General features: G+C 33.7%; 1 protein-coding gene and 1 non-coding gene across 2 annotated transcripts; one reads left to right on the plus strand and one right to left on the minus strand.

Annotated features, from left to right (window-relative positions):
- The first annotated feature begins 1,471 nt into the window (after positions 1-1,471).
- On the plus strand, positions 1,472-12,115 carry LOC120206723 (tobamovirus multiplication protein 2A-like). The gene is made up of 7 exons (XM_039206306.1): positions 1,472-1,475; positions 9,212-9,456; positions 10,069-10,168; positions 10,307-10,387; positions 10,470-10,574; positions 11,189-11,398; positions 11,781-12,115. The coding sequence occupies exons 2-7, from the start codon at positions 9,215-9,217 to the stop codon at positions 11,886-11,888; spliced, it is 846 nt and encodes a 281-aa protein (XP_039062237.1). The 5' UTR covers positions 1,472-1,475; positions 9,212-9,214; the 3' UTR covers positions 11,889-12,115.
- Positions 12,116-13,391: 1,276 nt separating this feature from the next.
- TRNAG-UCC lies at positions 13,392-13,463 on the minus strand. Its single transcript has one exon. It is a non-coding gene; the product is annotated as a tRNA-Gly (tRNA).
- Positions 13,464-13,740: the final 277 nt, after the last annotated feature.

A 13,740-nucleotide genomic window follows, 5' to 3' on the forward strand; every position in this document is an offset into this window, starting at 1 on the left:
TCATTTTTCAGGTTTACAAAATCAAGACTCAAGTTTTAAGCCCAATTTACAAGTCAAACCCCATACACAGCTAAAGACCCGGTGGAGGCCCGCATGGTAACTCAAATAGCTAGGGTTCTATCTTTTCCCTTCAGCGCCTCCCAGCACGAGCCGTTGGATCTTTCCTAGATCTAACAGTCCATATTTGACATTAGTTAGGTTTGAAAACCTAATTTCCAAAGTCTCCCGCCGCCTTCCAAAAGTTTTCAAGGGGTTGGTAACAACTATAGAACATGACTTTCACGTGAGAAAACATTAAAAAAAAAATTGGATTGTCTTTCCTTAAGACGTAAGGGTATTTGGATGCGGGATTGTGAGATCACCGGGGGGGGAATTTTTTCCCCGAATGTGATTCCTCCGTTTGGATTGCAAAGATTTTCAACCCCGGTAATAAATCATTCTCAACAGTGTACTGTGACAGCTTATTAATGTGAATGTGATTCCCCCAATTCCTTAGGTATTTGTCATTTCCCGGCGTTTTAGACTAAAATACCCTTAAAATTTATTTTTTCAAAAATATCATTCTTCTGTCGTTGAATAAAAAAAATTCTACGAAGGTTAAATTACAAATTTATCCTTAAACTATTTTAGATTTACAAAAAAAACCCATAATTAGAATTTTATATGAAGTTCAGGGGTTAAAATAAAATTAAGCCCTTTCTTTAAACTTATTTATCTTTTAATTTTGTAAAAAAATTATTATGAATTTAATTTTTTAAAGAAAATATATAAATTAAAAATTGTAAATTTTTTATGATCTTTTATACAAATATTTTCATTTGAATATTTAGAATTCAACTTGTTAAAAAACAATATAATAAGGGTAATTTGGTAAAATATACATTACAATAATCTTTTATTCCTTTAACCAAACAATGTAATCTTACATTCATGTTAAACGAACCAAACACAACAATGCAACATTCCAGTAATGTGTTGAGTAATGTTACATTCTGGTAATCCTATTGTCGGATATAATGCTACATTCAATGAACCAAACGCACCCTAAGAGTAAGAGATATTCCACCAAATTTTAATAAATATGAATATGTGTGCCTTTTTATTATTTATTTATTTTTTTAGTATTCGTTATGTTGCATTGATATTTCATTCATTTTATACATGATATATACTAATGTTGCATTCATAAAACATGCATTCGTTTTCTAAAATATTTGAAGACAATGCTGTCTTGAGTCGTGGGTTAATGAAATTACATCCGACATAATTGAATTTCAATTTCCATGAATTCACGTAGCAAAAGAACATCATTTTCAAATAAAACTGAGTGAATTAAATCATTTTCATCGAGTCAAATAATTAAAAAAAAAAAAGATATTCACTCTTTTTTAATTCGTATAAATAAAAGAATCGTAACTTAAATTTTGAGTTCAAATGTGTAAAATTCTACTATTTTAAACAACATATCATCAAGGGTATCAATTTTGACGTTATGGGGTGCTCATATTTCTTCACACGTAACCGATTTTCGAATCCAAAACATTTGAAAGACGAAGAAAATAGTTAGACTAAATCCGCTGAGGAGTGCGGATCTTCTACACCAAGACATTGTCGTTTAGGTTAAGGTATAAAAACTCGTTTCTTTTCTCTTTTTTTTTTTCTCCCTTTTCTCTTATTTTCCATTTTACTTTGTTTCGGCATCTTCTCTCTCTAGTTGAGAATCCTCTGGCTTCTCTTTAGAATTCACCCATCGTTCGGTCGTCGTTGTCGAGAACCGCAACCGTCCGTAGCCAGTCGCCGCCGCCAATCACCTGTCGTCGGTGGACACCAAATTCCACCATGAGGTTTATCTTGACTTATAGTGGCTGCTTCATATATTAACAGGCGTAAACAGATGGCTTATGGAGTTATAGTGGCAGTAAAAGATATTATATTTTCTAGCTCAAACACCGAGGCAGTCCAAACAGATGCTTATCCACGTGGAACAATCGTTTAGTCCCACGTGCGTATCCCATGTTCCTATATTATTCGGAAAAAATATTTTTATAGTGTCTATTTTTAAGGTAGCATGGCAACATGGCATCCCTCCCAAGTTAGGGATGGGCATAGGACCGAATTTGATGGGTTTGATCCGATCCGATTCGATCGAGTCGGATTTTTTTTAAATTTTTAGGTTCGGATTGGGACAAGTTCGGGTTTAGGGTGAAAAATATTCGACTCGACCAAAAAAATATAATTTTATCTTATTTATTTAGGTATAATTACAATAATACTCCTCTATATATTATTTTTTCAATTAAGTCACTGTTATTATTGAATAAAAAAATATTTTTCATTATTTCGGGTCGGGTCGAATTTTTAAATTATATATCGGGTCGGGTTCGGGTCGAGTGAAATCTTGTTTCATGCGGGTTGAGTCGGATCTCGGGTGGAGGAATCATTGTTCTCGAGTCGGATCGGGTGAACCAAAAACTCGACCCAACCTGACCATGGTCATCCCTCCCAAGTAACCTTTGGTTCTCCATAAAGACATTTATTAAATACATAGTGGTGTAAGGGCTAATTTTCTAAAATATTCTATAATGATTATAAGTAGTATCTGTTCAGAATTTTTTTTTTAATTATTGACAATATATACATATTACAAATGTAACTGTTTAAATTCAGGATCTCTTGTGAGAACAACAATCTCTTTTAACTACAGAAGCTACTTGATGGGTGTATAATTGAGATTCTTAGCTTTTGTTTCTATCACAATTAGTTGATGTCTTGTCTTTTATCGGTCTGGACGAACATATAATTTTATGTTAAAAATATAAAATATATTAAAATTTAAGGATTCAATTTGTCGGTCTATTTCGACTACTGGTGTATTGGAGATGTTTGTCGATAAGAGCAACGACATTACCATGCTGGGTAGGGGGGCCATTGGTGCCCAAAGGGCCCTGACCCCTGTTGTAATTTATAAATTTAAGTTTTACACTAGTATAAGAATGATTAAAAATTAGATAAATTATAAATTTAGTACCTATACTATTATTTTGTTATATTTTGGTCCTTAAATTTTATTTTATTTTTCAAAATCGTACCTAACATTTAGTTTAAGTTTCAATTTGGTACCCATCATTAAAAAATTAACATGATTGTTGAACATACATGTTTTATTTTCAATGATGACGTGAACATTATCTTATGGTGACACATCAATGTCACCGTTAAGTTTTTAACGACGGGATATCAAATGAAGCCAAAACTAAACATTAGATATGATTTTTGAAAAAAATAAAGTTTGGTACCTAAACATAACAAAAGTAACAATTTAGGTACTAAACTTGCAATTTACCCTAAAAATGTAGATTTTTTGTCCAAAACATAATATAATTAGTTGTAAAGTCTTTGTTCTTCCATCATAAAATATTGTGATAGAACCATCAGCTCCACAACAAAAGTCCCTTCTACTATGATTGTCAGATGTTTAAAGGAAATCAATTAAATAATATTGTATTTATTAATTGGAATTGTTTGATCTTATATTTAAAGTTTAGTATATTTAGTATAATATCACTCGTAGATGCATTTCGAGATTTTGAAGGAGCAACGTGCTTTATTATGATTATGTGATAATTATGTCTTTGACACCTTTAAAATCATGTATTTTTTTTTTATTTACTTTAATTTTATTTCTAATTTTCTACCTTGTTATTTCATAGAAATGATAGATCTAGTATGCATATTTGATGATATCATTTATATTTTTAAAATAAATAACTAATAAAAATTAAAATTATGTATAAAATTTAAAGCCTTTAAAAAGATTCGACCTCTGTTAAGATCAAGTTATGGCTCCGTCCCTGTTACCATGTCTAACCCTAAAGTCTCAATTTCCTAATTAAACAACTTGAGGAACAGGGACAAACACATAATTTTATACTAGAGTTGTGAACTTAGGAACTCATATTATAAATTTAGGAATCACACCCAGGGATAGGCACATGATTTTATGTGAATGAGTTAATTTATAAAAATTCTTAAGAGGGGTGAACTTATAAAATTTTAGGAAGACGGAAATATATTTTCAATCAAGAGTACAAAGAAAATATATAAACTATATAGAAAGTTGAAATTTTTAGGCTCAGTCCATCCCTGATCACACCCGTAATCTATTCCAGTTGTCGGTGTTGGAGATGATTGCAATAAGAACAACGAGATTACCATATCCAACCCAAAGCCTCGATTTTTTTGGTTGAGAAATACGAGGAACAAGGACAAACTCAAAATTTTTATATTAGAGGTGTGGACTTAAGAAGTTATATTAAAAATGTAAGGGATGCAAGCTTATAAAATGGCCATGAAATGGTGGGAGAACCCCAGTCTTGTGAGCACCATTGGGTGGACCAGGAAAGAATCCCCATCAACATTAATAATACAAATGAGAACTCTTATTCTCATCAACACTTGCAACAATCTTTGTTCCTTGTAAAGCTGCTGTCTCACACAACCATTTCTTGACATATAATTCACAACACAAGCCCTTTGTCCCTCAATCAAGGTTAAAAGGCTAAAATTAAACTATTAATGTTTTGGAGGGACTAAAACTGGAATTCACCCATTTAATCAAGGGGAGCAATGACTCTCCTGTCTCCTGGTTTCTTCCATGTATGTGATCTTATCTTATCAACTAAATCTCAAGCTTCTTCGTTTTTTGTTTCCCATTTATTATCACCGTGTCTTTTTCCTATATACGAAGCTTCCTTGAGAAAAAGCTTAATATGTATGTATGTAAATATGGTCCATAATAGGAGTGAGAAAATAGTTAAGGGATACATGATGTAATTTACCCATGAAAAATGTCACTTCCAAATAGAGATAGCAAACGGGTATAGTTTCGTGGATTCTGCACCGCACCCACTCCAATTGGGGCGGGGATGGGTATAATTTTAGCGGGTAGTGGGCGGGTGTGGATTTAGAAAGTGATACCCGTCGCGGGTAGTGGGCGGGTAATGGGTTTGAGACATTACCCGCCCCGCATCCGCCCGCCCCACATCCTCCCGCCCAGCTAAATATCTGCCCGCCCGCCCACTTTCTATTATATATGTAGGTAGTAGTGAATTTAAATTGGAGCGCTATTAATTGGAGGAAATAGAGATTGATGATTGTAATACTGGAGTATCAGATGTCATAAGTATTGCCTGAAATTTTAGAATGTTGTGCAAAAGAACAAAAACATTATGTGTTTGTCATTTATGTTTCTAAACTTTAATTATGTCTTTTATTATGGTGTTTTTTGTACTTTAAGATCTATATTAACACTTAACTCAGATAATCCTTGGATTATTTTATTATGTTTCTTAGTGGACATTTTTTTATGTTTGTTGCTTATATATAACTTAAGTTTGCTTTCAGACGGGTACGTCACTAATGGGTAGTGGGTGTGGAGATGGATTTGAGAATGTACCCGCGTGGGCGGGTGTGGATTTGAAAATTTGTATCTATCATGGGTGGTGGGGGGTGGTGGATTAAAAAATATTAGGTGTGTATGGGGATGGGGAGGGCGTATCCGCACCCGACCCTCCCGTTTGCCATCCCTACTTCCAAAGTTTCGTTCAATTTTTAAATGCGAGTATTAAAATAAAACAAAAACTAAGGTATGATTTTAAAAAAATTAAAAATTTAGGTAATAAAATAGATAAAATTAATAGTTTAGGTACTAAATGAGTAGTTTACCCTTATGTTTGTAGTAGTGCTACAATGCATTTATTATGTTAGTGAAAAAACAAATATTTAAGTAATAATTATTTTTCCTATTCAAGAAAAAGTGCTAATTATTTTTATGGAATTAATACTGATTGATATGGTGATTAAAATTTTAAATAATTTTAATTAAAAAACTATACGAGTCAAAATAGGATATTATTTTTCATTTTTTAAAAATAGATTACTTATATAATCATACTAATACAATATTTAATACATATAAATTTTTATTTATTTACTTTTAAATTAAATTGTTATACGATTAATTTAGACTTATATTACAAATAAATATCCAAAATATATCATCAATTTTATCTACATACTTAAAGTATTTTTTAAGTACCTAAAGTTACTTTTGTATCAAGGTAAGTACCTAAACTTATTTTTTTTATTATCATAATAATCATCTAAAGTATTTTTTGGTCAAAATAGATAAAGAAAGCATTCAATCTATTTTCATTTAAACTTTTAAAAGTTGACGCGTGACATTAATTAAAAAATATTTTAGGTATTTAGATGAAAATATTTGAATATTTTAGATTCTTATTCTGATTAAAAAAAAACTAAGTACCTATTTCGACAAAAAAAAAACTTAAATTTAGGGCTAAATATTACAAAAGATGACATATCAAGGTTTACAGAATTAAAAAATAAAAAATATCGAATTGGAAGGAAATATGAAACAAATAAATTCAAAAAGAATAAAATAATATATAAATAAACAAACGATTATAAATGTAAGTAAAAACATATAGTATATGATAAAAGGTTAAAAGGAAATAAAACTCGTAAAAAATAAGAAGGAAAACCACACGCATAGTTTACCTAAAGATTAAATATTAAAATGAATCAAAATTAATAATCTAATTTATTCAAAAGATTTTCTCATTAAACGGGTGATTGGGAGAGATGGCCCCCAGTTCATACTTGTATTTAAATAAAGGCTTAATAGAAAAATAAGTATCTGAATTTTGTCTCAAAAAATGTTTGTGTTTAAAAAAATTTTGTTAAAAATTGATGTCTAACGTTTTTTTACTTGCACTTTTAGATAAATATCGTTATATTTTTGAATTTTTAATAAAAATATTATTTTTAAAGTAAACAAATAGTAAAAAAAACAATTTATTTATAAAACCCCCAAAAATGTACTAAAATTAAAAAAAACTCTAAAAAAATTAAAATATCTCATTTCAACCATGTTACCAACATTCATTGGCCATCTCCGATCACCATCGTCATCACCAAATGACCATCCACCCACATCGCTAAATGACCATCCACCCGTCATCGACCATCCATTAATCAATATTTACCCTTAATGTTACCCAAATCCCCTAACTCTATAATATCTCCAGTACCCAAATCCCTAACCTTTAAAATCTTAATCTCCACGATAGAAACGTCGAAGGATCATTGACGGAGCGACGAGGAGGATGAGTTTTGAGTGGAATTACACGGTGGTTCGAATAGTGGTGGAGGTGTGGCTTACGGATGTCGAGATCGACCGAAATTGACGAAAAATAATGAAAATCCGACGAACATTTGATCGCTTTTCCAGGGCAAACAATGACAACTTACGATGAAAGGTCATTGGGGTTTGACTGGGGGTCGATGTCGGTGGCATTGAGGGTCACACTTGTTGGCTGCCAACCATGGAAGGGGGAAAGGTAGAGGTGTTAAAAAAAACTCGAAATCGTTATCCGTAACCATTAACTAGTATAACCGTTATATTTAACAGGTTAATTAACAGAATCATTAATACTAAACGGTTAATCTGTAACCGAACCATTAGTAGCGGTTAACCTTTAGTGGTTAACAATTTCTTAATGGTTATATTACGATTAGAAAAATCTTATAATTGTTATAACGGTTAACCGACCGTTTAGGCTAAACGATACCGTCCATGAACAACCCTAGGGAAAGGGGAAGGGAAAAGGGGGTTGCACGTGAGGGTTGTTGGGTTTTTTAATTTTTAAAATTACGAAAGCTTGACATGTGTCACTAAACAATCAAATTTAACGGAATTATGATCCAGATACCTAAAAGTGCTCCGATGAATACATTAAACTACAAATTTTAGCAAAAAATTCTCTACGCATTAAAATATTTATCAGGACAAAGTTTAGGTACTTACTTTTGTATTAATCCTTAAATAAACTTCATCTTTCTCTTTGTTTCGTCAACACAATTCTCAAGCGCAATGGAGATGATGAGAAGGATGAAACAGAAACTGCCTGCTCTCAGCGCCGTCAATTTATCCCCGGCGGTGAGGTATAATATCAATTTCTCCACCGTCCTTGGTATGATCCTTGGTATGATCCTTTGCTTTCTTCAAGCTGAAAACATAGGAACGAATAAAGTTCTGGTGCTCTTCCACGGACATGAAAATGCCTTCAGCGCCTGCCTATTTTCGGTCATGTTTTCCTTTTGCGGATCGTTCATGGCTTTGACCGGCGATGGCTCCAAAACTACAAGATTCTGCCTGCTTTTGCCTCTAGTCCTATGTAGTAGACATACTTTATCACTTTCGACTTTATTATATTTTCACATTAATTTAGTATTCGAAGTTGTTCAATTGCATTATTCTATACCCTACCACCAACTTAAAACCTTAAATTATAAATCATAATCCCATTACCTCTAAATCCTAAATACTAATTTAAGATTTATAATTTAGGATTTTAAGTTAGAAGAAGGGTATAGAATAATGTAATTAAACAACTTTGAGGGTTAATTTGATTTAAAAATATGATAGAAATAAAATTGATAAATTTAGTCTACTACAAAGATAAAAATGACCTTTAATTCAATATAAAATATCTTTAAATTAGGTACTTTAGATGTAGGCTCGACAGTAAATACTACTAACTTACATCTAATAAATTAAAAACTACTTATTAATCCACAAGTCATTTAAAAAAATCAAATCAGTAGATTATTAGATTTACGGAATGATTTGATTGAAACACTATTTTAATTTTGAGGACTGAATCAGAATGATTTAAAATATGAAGATCAATTTCAAATTTAACATATAAATCAGGGACTTGTAATATTATTAGTCCTAATTTTAGTAACCCAACAACTTTAACCGAAAGGGCAATAATGGCAAGAATTAAGGTTGCCATCCTGTAAGGAAATAGCAAGGCTTTGATATTTTGTCCCTATCGAATCTCTTCCTCTCTTAATTCACAAAAATTCATTCAGTCGGCAAGTAAGTGATCGATTCAATTTGTTTTTTTCTTCCTTTTGGTTCATGCGATCTTAGCTAGAAATTATATATATTTTGAGCATTGGTTTGTTTTTGATTTCACTTGTAAATATTATTGCATAAATGAGATGATTTCTTCAAGCAATTCCATGGGGATTCGACGATACCAATAATTCAGGGAACCCATTTTTTGTTTCCTTACATTACCCAGAAAAAAAATGAGAATTTTTGTTTATTTGTTTGTAGAGGATGGCTTGTAGAGGATGCTTAGAATGCTTGTTGAAGCTCTTGAACTTTTTGATGACTGTTGCTGGTTTGGCAATGGTTGGATATGGGATCTACTTGTTTGTCGAGTACCAAAGAGCTGCCGATGTCGCCACGCTTTTGTCGCTGGCGGGCAGTGATCAGCATTTGGTACAGCTCGGCCGACCCATGCTCATGGTGGCCGAGTCCTTTTCGTCTGATATTTTTGATCGTCTTCCGAAAGAATGGTATTGGTTTTTTTCATTTGCTTTTAGTTTGAATGTTTGATGTTGTTACTTCTTATATTTCCTTATTAGTTTGGTAATGCTTGCATTAGTTGAATTAAAAGTGTGTTCATGTAGCATTTGTGATATTTCCCCATTTCTTTAGTGAAATATCGATACGTACTATACCGTTTCACGGTGCACTTGAATTCGAGTCATACCAGCTTGAATGAAATCTGCTTCCAAGATCCCCAGATACTCTCTTGTAGGACAAATCAGTATTTGAAATGTCATTTGGTGATTCCTTGTAAGTATAGTTAGGACAATTCCGAGGCAGCAAGAAGCAATGCTAAATATTCTCTCGTCTGGTTTTTCTATAACTCATGCGAGAAAGAGCCTCAAGCATGTTAGATAATTTTGGGTTGAGAGTGGAGACTGGGTAGATCTTGGTTCACAGTTCAAGGCCAGCTAAGCTGGAGTTTGAGCATCTGTAATTTGATCGTCGTCTTCTATCTCATGTTATATTTTCTAGTTCATAACATGTTAACCGCTTGTTTTTCTCGTGGTCATGTGTATTGCTGAAGAACCTTCTGCATGTTTTCATGTGTTTTTAAGTTTTCAACCTCGATTTTGCAGGTTTATATATTTATTCATTGGAGTAGGTGTGGTTCTATTTGTTATATCTTGTTGTGGTTGTATTGGAGCTTCAACTCGGAGTTTATGCTGTTTGTCTTGTGTATCCTAATTATCTGTTTGATATTTTCGACACTGGTAATTTGGACATAGAAAATTAATATCTAGTAGTTGTTAATTTTATTTTATCCCAGTCAATTTCTTCTCTTTCACGATGATCGGTTTCCTTAAGGCAACCTAGTATTCGGTGTTGGTGTTTCTGTTGATCTTGGTGGAGCTGGGATGTGCAGCTTTCATAGTCTTCGACAAAAGCTGGAAACATGTGACTTTTGCTTACTTTTTGGTCCCTTCTATTTAATCAAAGTTAGTGTGCTTGATTATCTAATCGGTGCTAATTTCTTTAGGAAATTCCAGCGGATAAAACAGGATACTTCGATATGATATATCATTTTCTGCAAGAAAACTGGAGTATTGCCAGATGGGTAGCTCTTGGAATTGTTGTCCTAGAGGTAAGTGTAACGTGATTGTGATCCTTATCCTGAGAACTTACATGTTACTTCACATTCATGAACAATCACGTTCGTCTATATGCGAAAAAACCGAGCAACAATCTAATAGACTGACAGAGGTTAAATAAATGGAGTAGTTTTTTTTCGTAGCGTCATTTAGATTCGGACATATGGTTCTTTGTGATAACAATGCACATAAGAGTCCAGGGCGTTCTTATCCTTACTGAGAAGATACAATTTAGTCTTGGATGTCTGTCTGTTGCCAAATAAATTCGACATACGGAAAGAGATACGATCTTATTTAAATTCCATAATCAAGGCTTAAAGTTGAAAAATATTCAATTTAACCGTACGGAAGGGAACTTGAAAACTTCAACTATAGTAAAATTTGGAATGTCTCGTGCCCGTTTCTTTTCGGTATTTATTATGGTTAAGATGATTGCATATGGAGAAAACTGTTGGGTTAATCCGAGGGAAAAATTAGTTGACAAATTGCACCACGTAGTACTTTAGATCGACGAAAAGGATGATGACTTGTTTATCTGCTGGATGGTACTGGTATAGTTTCTCTAGGCTTTAACTGATTTGTGTTCAAAATCAACTTCAACTTGCAGGTTCTTATTTTCTTGTTAGCCCTTATGGTTAGGGCTGCCAATGTACCAGCCGATTATGACAGTGACGACGAGTTCATTGCACCAAGGCAGAAAATCAGACAGCCTCTGATCCACAGGCAACCATTTCCAGTTACAGATGTACCTGTTGCTGGTGGCTTTGATCAACGGCCTGGCAGGACTGATGCTTGGAGTGCACGTATGAGGGAAAAGGTGATTTCTTTTCCATAAATTCCTTCTCTTTGATATAAACATATAGTTGTCCTGTCCGGTAAATCTTTGCTTAGACCAATTCTTACATCATATCTTGATTTCCTCGAGGCTTCAAATCTCGACATCGAATCAAGTAATCAGCTAAACATCTAGGATTTAGGATTATCATGTAATTTGAATGGTAAAAATCTTGAATTATATGGTCTGATTGAACATATACCCCAAACTACAAACTGGTCCAACCCGAACACTGCCCCTCTTCTCCTTCTTCTATTCCCACATTTTGTTCTCCTTATTACATAACCCTTTATCTCGTCTTTATTCTCTTGACCTTTCTCCTTATTTGTTGCTCTAACACTGTTTTTCACTGGATGTATATCAGTACGGTCTGGATACGTCCGAATTCACATACAATCCTTCGGAGTCGAATAGGTATCAACAGATGGCCCCTCAACCAACAGAAGAAAGCAGCCGTTGCACCATTATGTGACGATCATCCGGTTGGTTCGGCTTCTGAGGGCTATTGCGTTGTCGATTGGGCGACGGCTTCAGATTTTTCAGATGACAGTCTTAATTTGTGTTTCCCACTCATTGATTTCTTTAGAAAACAAATGTTTAAAAAATGCATAACCATTTCGTGTGTAAAAAATTGACTGCAACATTAAGGTTTGGCAATGAGTTGAATCCCGAGTCAATTGCAACTCTGCCTTGTACTTATCTGTTCCTTCTCATAATATATATATTCAAGTATCGATACTACACATCGAGCCAATGTCGATACACCAAGAACAAAAGAAGCAATGCAGGAGAAAGAAAGTTTTGCAATACTTTGAAGTTGAGCTGGCTTGTTCATGTTCCCCAACTATAAGATTTAAGGATGGAAGTCCAAAACAGTGAAATATTTTGAGCATAAACCATCGTACATATAAACTTGTATCTAAACTGCAATGCTTTAATGATGAACTTTGGTCAAAATGTTTCGATTTCAGGCCCTTCGGCCATCCATTGTGACGAAGAAATGGTTCGACATAAAGCCGAAGGTATATGATTTTAGCAAAGACAAGGTCGAAACCGAAACTGAGATCATATCATATTCTACAACATATGTTTCCTTACAGTTGTAGCTTGTTTCTTCAATTTCCACTAGCTTTCTCCATCGAAGATTCAAGATTGCATGGTGCCGCAGATCAGAACCATAGCCTGCTGCGAAACCAAGATTGCAGCAGCCGAATATCTGGCGATATTCGCTTTCTCCATCTGTGGTCCTGATATTGATGTTTCTTCGTTCAGATTACGGGTTATCGGTTGAGACACCGGAGGAGATAATCGGAAACGCTGCACGTACAGTACATAAACTCGAAGGATGTGAGGTTTGCCTGCAAGATGCTTTTGCTTAAAAAGTGTAAGCCTTTAAGGTGTTGCTGTTTTAAATTTATTTGAAACATATCATGGTTGCCTATAGGGTGAAAATAGGCACTTGGAATGTTGCTGAAAGACTTCCATGTGATGATTTCAGATCGGATGACTGGCTCTGTACCGAAGAGCCGGTAGATATTTACGTTACCGGTTGGTATTTCACTTCCCTGTCGGATAGACATCTGATGTTCCATTCAACCATTCTAGAAATCTTTTGCAGGGATCTGTTTCTGTTAGTATGAATCTTCTCCAATCCAGGCCGTGCTTTGTGTGTTCACATTTGACGCCCGGTAAAAAAGACGGAGCTGAACAAAGACGCAACTCCGATGTGGACGAAATCATACGACGAACATGTTTCTCATCCGTCGTGGATACAGATAAATCACAAACAATACCATCTCACGAGCAAGCAAAACGTCGGTCATTTTTGTTAAGCTCTATATGAGTATTTAAATGAAAAAAGAACAAAAATTTATGCTATCTGCTCGAGCAACTCATACTAATACATGGATTATGGGTTATAGACTGCTATTATGATTTTTCATTATGGAGTGAATAATGCAAAAAAATAAAGAAATGCGTTTGCCGGGAGTCGAACCCGGATCTATTGCTTGGAAGGCAATTATCCTAACCGTTGGACTACAAACGCTTCGATGCTGATAGTAAAATAAAATTAATTTTTGGAAGTTTATCTAATTACTAATAATTATGGGCAAGGCTTTTAGCTAGGAAATTTGAGTTATTGGACTTGAATATGCAAATACATAATTTGAAAATCGTTTATTCTCAAAATAAATTTTATAGAATTGAAATCCGAAATTTCATTTAACTTAATGTAATATATATGTATTTGTAAAGAGTTGTTATCAAATACATTTTCACTAATAGTATATCCAATAATTCTCTTGTTTAGAACCATTAAGCAA

Source organism: Hibiscus syriacus, unplaced genomic scaffold (assembly GCF_006381635.1).
Source record: "Hibiscus syriacus cultivar Baekdansim isolate YM2019G1 unplaced genomic scaffold, ASM638163v2 tig00013960_pilon, whole genome shotgun sequence".
NCBI lineage: Eukaryota > Viridiplantae > Streptophyta > Magnoliopsida > Malvales > Malvaceae > Hibiscus > Hibiscus syriacus.

What these genes read in the sequence shown, in the direction of transcription:
- LOC120206723 (XM_039206306.1), top strand. Translation starts at nt 9,215, where the DNA reads ATGGCTTGTAGAGGATGCTTAGAATGCTTGTTGAAGCTCTTGAACTTT. An exon ending in GTTTATGCTGTTTGTCTTGT is followed by an intron (nt 10,169 to 10,306) that starts GTATCCTAATTA and finishes AAGGCAACCTAG; the next exon opens with TATTCGGTGTTGGTGTTTCT. An exon ending in TCGACAAAAGCTGGAAACAT is followed by an intron (nt 10,388 to 10,469) that starts GTGACTTTTGCT and finishes TAATTTCTTTAG; the next exon opens with GAAATTCCAGCGGATAAAAC.